The 11,402-nt window shown below is 46.5% G+C and overlaps 1 protein-coding gene across 2 annotated transcripts in view; it reads right to left on the bottom strand.

The window, feature by feature from the left end:
* Positions 1 to 4,378: 4,378 nt before the first annotated feature.
* Positions 4,379 to 11,402, bottom strand: part of LOC5569427 (nuclear factor NF-kappa-B p110 subunit) — an 81,169-nt gene continuing 74,145 nt past the window's right edge. For both annotated transcript variants that reach the window (XM_001658467.3, XM_021841875.1), the window contains exons 7-9: positions 5,382 to 5,835; positions 4,757 to 5,314; positions 4,379 to 4,698 (exon numbers count right to left, since the gene is read on the bottom strand). In XM_001658467.3, coding sequence (XP_001658517.2) covers positions 4,594 to 4,698; positions 4,757 to 5,314; positions 5,382 to 5,835 — 1,117 coding nt within the window. In that variant the 3' untranslated portion in view covers positions 4,379 to 4,593. The remainder of the gene's footprint in view (positions 4,699 to 4,756; positions 5,315 to 5,381; positions 5,836 to 11,402) is intronic.

Below are 11,402 nucleotides of genomic sequence, written 5' to 3' on the forward strand. Positions count from 1 at the left end.
TGCAATGCACGAACATTTGGGCAAATTGCACGAATGTTCGCGCGAACTGTGTAATATGTGCACAAACTACTACTTACTTTACTTTTGCTGGCGCTACGTCCTTCAAGACATGACCTGCGCCACAATGTTACGCCAACTAACTCGGCCCATGGCTGCTAACCTCCAATTCCTCGATCGCCCCACACTTCCAAAATCCTGCTCCACTTGGTCAAACCACCTAGCTCGTTGCGCTCCCCTTCGTCTTGTACCGGCCGGATTTGAGTTGAACACCATTTTTGCGGGATTGTTGTCCGGCATTCTCACAACGTGTCCCGCCCATCGTACCCTTCCAGCTTTGGCGACTTTCGTGATACTGGGTTCACCGTAGAGTTGCGCAAGCTCGTGGTTCATTCTTCTCCTCCATACGCCGTTCTCACATACTCCGCCGAAGATCGTCCTAAGCACACGTCGTTCAAAAACTCCTAGCGCTTGCAGGTCCTCTTCGAGCATTGTCCACGTCTCATGTCCGTAGAGGACTACCGGTCTTATTAGCGTCTTGTACATGGTACACTTAGTACGGAAGTGAAGTTTACCAGACCGCAAGGTCTTGTGAAGTCCATAGTAAGCACGACTTCCGGCGATGATACGTCTTCGAATTTCTCTGCTGCAGTTGTTATCCGACGTTATCAATGATCTGAGGTAGACGAATTCGTCCACCACCTCGAACTCATCCCCGTCGATCGTCACGCGTCTGCCTATGCGAGCACTATCGCGCTCGGTTCCTCCAGCCAGCAGATATTTCGTCTTCGACGTATTTACCTTCAATCCAACCCGATCTGCTTCACGTTTCAGCCTGGTATACTGTTCAGCAACCACCTGGAACGTTCTTCCGACAATGTCCACGTCGTCAGCGAAACAAATGAACTGGCTGGATTTATTGAAGATCGTGCCCCGCATGTTGAAGCCCGCCCGTTTCATAACACCTTCTAGCGCAATATTGAACAGGAGGCAGGAAAGACTATCGCCTTGTCGAAGTCCTTTGCGTGTTTCAAACGGGTCCGATAATGCACCCGATATCTTCACACAGCACTGTACACTATCCATCGTAGCTTTGATCAGTCTAGTCAGTTTCCCGGGAAAACCGTTCTCGTCCATAATCTTCCATAGCTCTTCGCGGTCGATGGTATCGTAGGCCGCTTTGAAATCGATGCGTAGGGACTTGATATTCGCGACACTTTTGGAGGATCTGCCGCAACATAAAGATTTGGTCTGTCGTCGATCGACCGTCCACAAATCCGGCTTGATAACTTCCAACAAATCTGCTTGCCAGTGGCGATAGACGGCGGAAGATGATCTGGGAAAGCACTTTATAGGCTGCATTAAGAATGGTGATCGCTCGATAGTTCTCACATTCTAACTTGTCACCCTTTTTGTATATTGGGTATATTATTCCCTCCTTCCACTCCTCCGGTAGCTGTTCTGTATCCCAGATCCTGGCTATCAATCGGTGCAGACAAGTGGCCAACCTGTCCGGGCCCATTTTAATAAGTTCCGCTCCAATACCATCCTTTCCAGCTGCTTTGTTGTTCTTGAGCTGTTTGATAGCATCCTTATCTTCGCCTATTGTGGAAGTTTGCACGTCTCCCTCATCCGCCGTACTGATGAAGCCATTCTTCCTGCTGTCCTGATCTTCCTCCTCTGCGCCGTTTGGGTGTTCATCGTAGTGGTGCTTCCACCTTTCAATCACCTCACGTTCGTCCGTCAAGATACCACCATCCTTATCCCGGCACATTTCGGCTCGCGGCACAAAGCCTTTGCGGGATGCATTTAGTTTCTTGTAGAACTTACGTGTTTCTTGAGAACGATACAACTGCTCCATCTCTTCGCACTCCAACTCTTCCAGGCGGCGCTTTTTATCCCGGAATAGATGGGTTTGCTGTCTTCGCTTCTGTTTGTATCGTTCCACGTTTTGACGGGTGCCTTGCTGCAGCATCATCGCCCGCGCTGCATTCTTCTCGTCCAAAACCGTCTGACACTCCTCGTCGAACCAACCGTTCCGTCGATTTGCTTCCACGAACCCTATGGCACCTTCCGCTGCGTTGTTTATGGCTGCTTTGAGACTACTCCAGCAGTCCTCAAGAGGGGCTTCGGTGAGCTCTCCCTCTTCCGGCAACGCTGCCTCAAGGCTTTGCGCGTATTCAGTTGCGACTTCGGGTTGCTTGAGTCGCTCCAGATTGTACCGGGGCGGGCGTCGGTACCGAATGTTGTTCACAACGGAGAGTCGTTGGCGCACTTTAACCGTCACAAGGTAGTGGTCCGAATCGATGTTTGCGCCGCGATAGGTTCTGACGTCGATAATGTCCGAGAAGTGCCTTCCATCAATCAAAACGTGGTCGATTTGTGATTCAATCTGTTGGGGTGATCTCCAGGTGTACCGATACGGGAGGCTGTGCTGGAATTAGGTACTTCGTATGGCCATGTTTTTGGAGGCGGTGAAATCAATCAGTCTAAGGCCGTTTTCGTTTGTAAGCTGGTGAGCGCTGAACTTCCCTATAATCGGTCTAAATTCCTCCTCCTGGCCAACCTGAGCGTTGAGATCTCCGATAACGATTTTGACATCGTGGCTTGGGCAGCCGTCGTATTCACGTTCCAGCTGCGCGTAGAAAGCGTCCTTATCGTCATCGTCACTTGCTAGGTGAGGGCTGTGCACGTTGATTATGCTGATATTGAAGAAACGGCCTTTGATCCTCAACTTGCACATTCTGTTGTCGATTGGCCACCACCCAATCACGCGCCTCTGCATTTCGCCCATCACGATAAAAGCTGTGCCCAGCTCATGTCTATTGCCGCAGCTCTGGTAGATGGTATAACCATCCCTATACGTATGTACCGTCGACCCTTTCCAGCAAACCTCCTGCAGCGCTACGATGTCGAACTTGCGGACCCTCAATAATTCGGAAAGAATGCGGATACTTCTCAAGAAATTGAGAGACTTACAGTTCCATGATCCGAGTTTCCAATCGTTAGTCCGTTTTCGATGCCTGGGTCTATGCCGATTGTTCCGGTCCGAATTTACATTGTATGCTTCCTGTACTGATGATTTTTACGGCTGGCTTGTAAAACCTGCACCAACCCCCTGTCTCGCCGGAGGATCATCGTGCACAGCACTGTTTAGAGTCCCACGCTGGCACTAGGACGATGATCAGCCGCTCCTAACATGGAGAACAGACGCAGTTTTGAGCCGCCCCTAACATGGAGAACAGACACTCTTATAAGCTACACCCTCAGAAGAGAGCAGCCCCCCTTCTCTGTCAGCATACGACCAAGGTTCCACCAGGGTTGGTTACCCGATCTTCCCTACGGTTACTCGTATCCCAGGCGGCACCACGGGGAGGTAGGGATAGGAGTTACTGGACAAGAGGCTAAGGACCACAAATGGGGTCTATTTTATACCTGCAGGTACGCGAAGTACCAATGGTACGCATTGTCCAGTCATTTACCACCCGCACAAACTACTAGCAAACATATTGTAGAAACATATTCGTGCATTCAATCGTGTGTGTTCGTCGAACTTGCGTTGCATAGCAACCATCAAAAGTTGTGTAGTACAAAAGAAAACCAAATTATTCATTCGCCATGATCAGACTGTCAAATCAAAACATTGGTGTCGGAAAAGATTTTTTTCAGAGATTCCTCCAAGAAGAACTTTTAACCGCAACCAATTCCTTTCAGACCGGTTCAGATAGGGCAACAGAAGCAATTCATCTAGGAATTCTACTAGGAGTTCCTCCAGGATTATTCCAAAGAATACCCCAGGAAAATCTCTACTGAGGAGGAGTTCCTGCTGGAATCTCCATTGACTCCTTCATAGATTGCCTTCTTCATAGATTCCACCACCAGCTGGAACAACGATTCCACCATAGATTCAACATAAACATAAACATAGGAACCCCTTTTGAAAATTCGCCACAAGAAATCGGGATAAAATTCATAAATTTGCCTTATGAAACCGATATTTGAAAACAAAAATAATTATCGCGGCAACCTGGAATCGAACCAAGGACTTAGCGATCGATAGGCTCGTGCGTACACCCCGCGCCTATCGACGCCTTGAAGTAGGGTGATGCTAGAACGATACATAAAGCGTTCGTATTGCGATAATCGTTCCATCTTTCATAAGGCAAAATTTATGAAATTCGAAAGTCCAGTTTGCTGCGTGTATGTCAATTGTAAATTCGGGGAAATAGCATGCAAGGTGATGGAATTCGAGCTAGTAGTACAATCGGGATAAAGCATTTGGGGTGATGGCATTCGGGGAAATGCCTGCCCTAGCAATTGGAACAGTCTGTCATTATTAACTTACTATCCATTCCCTTAAGCTAAAGTAAAATCACACAACTAAATTTTAATAAAAATATATTCGTTAAACGTTTGGATATTTGTACGTCCGGAGTTACTTTAAGTAAGTTTATAAAATCTGAAATAATAGTATATAAAAATCTTAACTTCTATTCAATCACTAGCACTGGAATGGAGAATCAAATCTCTCACATATGGGGGGAGGGGTAGCACTTGAGCGTGCTGGGATTCGTTTTCGGTCGGTTCTCCCGGTTATCACTTCATCTGCCGACAAATCATCTCGTCGATGTAGTGAATGGCTTCTTTTTGGTCCAACGCTTGCAGCACATCGATCAAGTGCTCGAGTTTCACTTTTTGCATCTGTAAAGAATAAATTATGAAATTTCCCGTCGAAGATTAAAGAAGTTGCAATGCTCACCTCAAAGTAGTTCAGCAACATCCCTGCGGGATTCACCGACGTTTCCCAGATCATGAAGAATGAGTTGAAGTCCAGAAGCGACCCAACCTCTCGCCAAAGGTTCTTTCGGTTCAAGAGACCACACAGATGGGACAAGCATACTTCGTCAAACAGATATACGGAGCCATCTTCCAGGGTGCTGTTGTACGGAACGTTCTCCAGCGGTGTTAGCTTTGGTTCATCATTCGGAGGTGAATAGTCCTCCAGTAACCGTATCACCTCTACTCTATTACAGCTCACATTCATCGACTCGAGCACGGTTTCGGACTGCGAATCGCTGTTCGGGGGAAGGTTCTCTTCCTGTTCTTGATCGTCGTCTTCTTCTTCGGTGAGATGTTCTTTTTCTAGTACTCCACTTGGATTATATCGAAGCAATTCGCGGACAATCAGTTTGTTGTTCGCGTTTGCCAGGTGCCTTGCGTTAGCCAGCTGAAGTGGCGTGTAACCTGCATTGTTCGGTTCATCAGCTAACGTCTTGTCTACACCCTCAAGAATGAAGTTGACCATGTCCAAAGAATCCTGTTGAAATTAATTGTGGATTAGAAATTCATCTATGTAGAAATGTCACCAATGATTAGGTACTTACGCTCTCCACGGCAATATGAAGAATGTTGTTTCCGTGCTTAAGATCACGCAGCACGTACGAAGCGCCCCGATCCAGGAGAACCTTCGTGGCCTTCAGATTTTTACACATCACCGCCAAATGCAGCGCCGTAAATCCATCGTCGTTGGTCGAATCCAGCCGGAACCCGTTCCGTTTGCAATGACCCAACAGCACGTTCAAACTGTCCAAGGCGTTCTCATAGACGGCCCGATGCAGAGCGGAGTTCCCCCGACTGTCACAGTAGCTGATTCGGGAACCGGTCAGGAGCAGTACGTCGACGACCTCAACGAGATTGGCCGAAACAGCCAGATGCAGGGCGGTTTCGTTGCGTTCGTTGAACAGATCAAGCATGTCCAGGAGGTGGTGGTCCTGCAGGAGTTCAACGAGCTTGCAGGCAATTGTGATGTTGCGTCGTTCAATCGCCATGTGTAGACAGCTGGGGAAGGGATTCGAAAAGGAATAAATTAATGTCAATAATTATCGCTCGAGTTCGCAAAGAATCACATTCACGTCTAGATTCTAAAAAAAATAAGCGATCAGATTGTCCACAAGAATTACAAAAGTAACACGTTGTTTGATGTTCTCCACCACTTCTTGGTGATGGTTAAACTGCTCCCAAAACAATCCGTTATGGTGCAAATGTTCGCATCGCGAAGCAACTCACGAGTGTAAACCAATGCAAAGCAAGCAGGACATACTCGCGAAAAAGCTTGGTGTGAGTACGTTCGCACGTTTGCTCGGAGATCATGCCATAAAGAATAGCAAAAAGTTTGCGAAGTTTTACTCGCGAGCAAACGAACAAGATGGTTTTGCCAGACAGATGAAGAATATATCATCAAATTGACAGTAAATTATCAATTTGTAGTAAAATACCGCTGAAAATTAAAAATCTCGGAGTGGAAATAGCTTTATTTTAACGAAATTGATTCTAATCAGCTCCGAACACGATCACGAACAGCTTTAACATCGCTTACTTGTGAGCACGACAGATGCCAGTAAATTAGCACTTCGATGCTCTCGAGCATTTTGTTTCTTTCGAGTCGACGTCGAGAATATCGCATGGTCGCTTGAAATTAGCATAGTGCGGCATAGTGCTACGAGCCGAAGTGTACAGGAATAGGATAAAAGCATCTTAGTGGACGATTTTAAGGTGTTCGAAAGGTAGAATCAGGATTTTGATGAATATTTGAATAAGGGCGCAGGTAGGCCTAGTGCTATTAGTCAAGGTGTACAGAAAAAGGATGAAAGCATCTTGGAAGACGAATTTAATATAATCGAAAGGTGGAAGTAGGATTTCGAGAAACATGAATGAAAGCGCAAGTAGTTAAATATTGAGTGGATTTTCACTAAAGGACTGCAGTCTATGTTTAATAGATACTAAAACGCAACTTTGGTTGGGCCGCCAGTCGAAGACTTCTCACCTACCAAAAACAGAAAAAATAGATTTTACCGGATTGAGACCTCACGCTGCCAAAAGAACAACGATTGGAAAGTCATGTCTTAAAACGTGAGAACTTTAATTAAACCCGCGTGAGATTAATGTGACAAAAATTGAGGAAATGCCCTGGCGCATAATTGAAAAACGTAGATTCCGAGCCAGGAATCCCATTGCAAATCCTTCATCCAAGTACCACGTTTACCGCAGAGTGACCAGAAAGACCAGCTGTACCGTTCTCAAAAAAACATACAACATCTATCATGCCAAAACCGGGAAACCGCCAGGAGATCCTGCTTCATATAGACCAATATGCTTGCTGGATCTACAATATGCAGGCTGACGATCTACACCGAAGGCGAGAACGGATTCCGTAAAAAGACTTCAACAGTGGATGCTACTCAGGCAGTCATCGCGTGCGCGGAGAAAGCGTCCAAGTATTAGAGGAGAGCCAATCGATACTGCGCAGTAGTAACAATAGACGTCAACAACGCGTTCAACAGCGCCAGTTGGGAGGCTATCGCTGCAGCCCTACACAGAATGCGGGTTCTCGAATATCTGTGTAAAGTTCTGCAAAGTTACTTTCAGAACCGGGAACTGGTCTACGACACAACCCAGGGACGGATGTTAATCGAAGTAGCGATGGGAGTTCCACAGGGATCCAAACTTGGCCCACCTCTGTGGAATATGATGTATAATGGAGTGTTAACCTTGACACTTTTCCGAATGGAATCGAGATCGTCAGGTTAGCAGATGACGTCGTTCTTGCGATAACTGGCGAGACTGCAGAGAGGGTGGAGATGCTGACGGCGGAATCACTAGACATTATTGAATCGTGGATGACTGGTGTCAAGCTGCAGTTGGCTCATCACAAAACGGAGGTGGTGCTGGTCAGCAACTGTAAGACGGTGCAGCAGCTCGAGATCAACGGCGGAGGACATGCAATCTCATCGAAGCGCTCTATAAAGCACCTTGGAATAATGGTCGACAACAGACTAAACTAAACTTCAACAGCCACGTAGACTATGCCTGCCAAAAAGGCAGTGAAAGCAGCTAACACTGTAGCTAAGATCTTGCCCAACATTGGAGGACCAAGAAGCAGTACGAGGCGTCTTCTGGCGACCGTATCATCGTCCATACTGAGGTACGGAATCCAGGCTGGGGCTGCAGCGTTGGGAACCAACGTAACCAAGAGTAGCTGGCAGGTACGTTCCGGCTCATGGCTATACGGGTGGCGAGTGCCTACCGCACTATATCGTCGAAGACAGTGTGCGTTATCGCTGGAATGATCCCCATCTGCATCACCCTGGTTGAGGACATAGCATGCTTCCACCAAAGAGACACAATTAATGTGAGGAATACCATCAGTATGGATACAATGGCGAGGTGGCAGCAGGAGTGAAATAAATCGGGGAAAGGAAGGTGGACGCACAGACTAATTTCTAAAGTATCGGTGTGGACGACGAGGGAACATGGAGAAGTAAACTTCTTTCTGACCCAGTTTTTGTCAGGTCATGGATGCGTCCAGAAATATCTGCATCGATTCGGACACGCAGAGTCTCCACATTGTCCGGCCTGCCCAAATATCGAGGAGACTCCGGAGCATGTTATATCCGACTGCCCTCGATTCAGGGATATACGAAGCGAGATGATGCCAGAAACCGCAAGCGTCCTAAATCCGGACAACATCATGCAGGACATGTGCCAGCATGAAAGCACTTGGAATGCGGTTATGTCGTTCCTGTAATGGAGGATGGCGTGAAGATCAGAGCGCTCTGGGTCACGATCGGAGTAGGCTAGATCCTCCGTCGGGACTAGACCGAAAAGAGCGGGCGTAGCGTAATATTAATAAGTCATCGGGGCGCATGCAAACCGGAAGTCATCCTCCAACCGAAACCGACCCCGGCACTTGGCCTACCAACGTCGAGTCGGAGTAGGCTGAGTCCACCGCCGGGATCTAGCTGAGTGATTCGCGAAACAACATCGGCAAATGGTCATCGGGGCGCCTGTGAACCGGAAGTTTCCCTCCACCGGAATCACAGGACCGACCTCGGCATCTGCCCGGATAGCATCGGTTCGGGAGATCTTCCGCCGCCGAAGAAATCTTCGTCGGAGTATGATAGATCCACTGCCGGGGACTAATCTGAGTAGTACGTAGCGTATCACCGGTTTGAGCTATCGGGACGCCAGTGAACCGGAAGTCATCCTCCAACCGGAATTGCTGGAACGACCTCGGCATCCAACTTGTCATCAAGGAGAGCTTGAATAGCAGCAGCGGAGAACGAGTCGTCGTAGAGCAACGAAGTGCACATGAGCCTCCAATGGAAGTTCAACAGGGCTCTGACGCGAGGCCAGCCCAAGGGAAGTATGTGTCGTCGCACAGAAAGGTGTCCAAAGCCCTGGCGAGATCTTCAACCGCCAATTGGACAAAACGAGTAGTCGCAGAGACACCGTAGAAATGTCGTAGAGAACTAGCAAAACAGCTAGATGCTGAGACCGACGAAGTGCATGAGCACAGCCCTTCCCCGATGAAGTAGCCTCGATCGTTTTTGTGTTACACGATGCGGAAATCTGTAGTGGGACTGATATGCGCTTACTTTTCATCATGGGACAATTTGACTTGCTGTTTTTTCCTATTTTTCGCGAACAAATTTTATTATCTCATTAATGCAGCTGAAAAAACATAAGAATATATGTTGGAAACTGAACTCCACTCAATTTTGCCGAAAATGCAGATGGGACTGACTTGCGATTCACGGTAGTATAGTGATTAGCATTTATGCGCCAACGAAATGTAACGATCTGCGACTTTTGACCTTCTCTAATGCAAAGATGGCACTCATTAGTAACTTTTTCGCACATATGAAGATCCACAAATACACCTAGCAACGCCGGCTCCCGAAACAGACCCCGTGTTGGTTGTGGTGTGATATTTCTCAAATGTCAAAGATGTCAAGACCTTTCGAGACCTTATTATCAACTTAGATCAATATCTCGTTGTAGCAAAATATTGAATCGCATCGTAGCTGCACAGTATAGTCAGGACAGTTGAAGAATCAATGTTTCTGAAGATGTCAAATAGCTTGTGGGTCCCAATCCTCGATGTTGTGAAGCATCGATGCTTCAAAACGATTTGACTAAAGTGAAATTTTCGACGAAAATTTCAAAACTATTTATCTTAAAATCTGATAGCCGAATCGAAAAAGATGCAAATGTTTTGTTCAATACTGTAGATGTTGACAGTGTAGGAAGAATAATTAAATATAATTAAATAATAAAAAACAATTCAGATTCACTCGATGGAATTTTAGTAGAGTGTAGATTCAGTAAGTAGGATTCTGCAACAGACGATCCGATGCTTCGACGGCGGTTGAGCTTTCTTGAACGTGTACGTAGAAGGAGAGCAAGAGGGATAGAAAAATATGAATGAACGAGAGAGGCAAAAAGATGCGCTGGTGGATGGATGCTTAGAACGACGCACGATTGACTTCAGTTTTGAAAAGGATGTGGTTAAGAGAGTGAGGTGCTATTGGAGTGAAAGTGATGGTTGAAAAAAAAGAAAAAAAAGATGAATAAAAGTAGTGCTTATGTGTGAATTGTTTGTTTTAATTATTTACTTTATGGATTCCTACAGACAGGTGACAGCCTAGTTGTGATTCCAGAGACGCTAGGAGGTATCAAGCTTGAGGACTGCTGGAGTACAGTGCAAGCAGTCATCATGATGCAGCTCATCATGATGCAGCTTGCAACGTCGGCTACGTGAGATGAAGTCGACGGATCGATTGGTTTGACGAGAAATGTAGGCAGAACGGATTCGGTGGAACGTTATTGGTGTTCTAACGCAAAGCTAAAATGCGTAGATTGCGCTCTTCTAGAATAGGGATTAGTGCATCTTAATCAAACTAGTGATAACTTTCGAAGGCAAATCACCACAATCATTTTTTTTGACAAGATTTTTGCAATTTAAGGCACAGGAACCGTAAATATTCATTTCAATTTGAAAAACTTTCGCAACCTAACCTCACTTTTGATCGCCAATAGACGATAACGGCAACAGCAGACTCACCTTTTCCTAGAGAAAAAACTACGCCTGGACGAAATAGAGTGCGAGGAGACGGAACACCTGAACCAGTCGCAATGAACACGGATGTTATATCAGAAGCTCAACACATCCCGCAACAGCTTCGTGTCGCGTGCCGAGATGTGCAGAGATAAGGATGGGAGCATCTTAACGGACAAGCGTGAGGGGATCGAAAGGTGAAAGTAGCCTTTCGACGAACACCTGAATGGCGCTGAGGGCACAGGCGATGAAGAAACGGAACGGAACGGAAAAAATGTATTTGCCAGTATTGCTGACGATGGAAAGCAACCAGCCCTCACTTTGAGGGAGGTTTTTTTTTCCTTATTTTTTATTTGTTAGGCACTCTGTGCACTTGGCCACTACTATGCCGAGTATCATATACAGAATCTATTTATAGTTCTTATTGCTATTACTCTCATACCGAGCAGGTAGAGGAGAGTGCTGTCGTTGGTCCAATCCATATCCATATCGAAGTCCATTGGTGTGC

Source organism: Aedes aegypti, chromosome 2 (genome assembly GCF_002204515.2).
Source record: "Aedes aegypti strain LVP_AGWG chromosome 2, AaegL5.0 Primary Assembly, whole genome shotgun sequence".
In the NCBI taxonomy this organism is placed as follows: domain Eukaryota; kingdom Metazoa; phylum Arthropoda; class Insecta; order Diptera; family Culicidae; genus Aedes; species Aedes aegypti.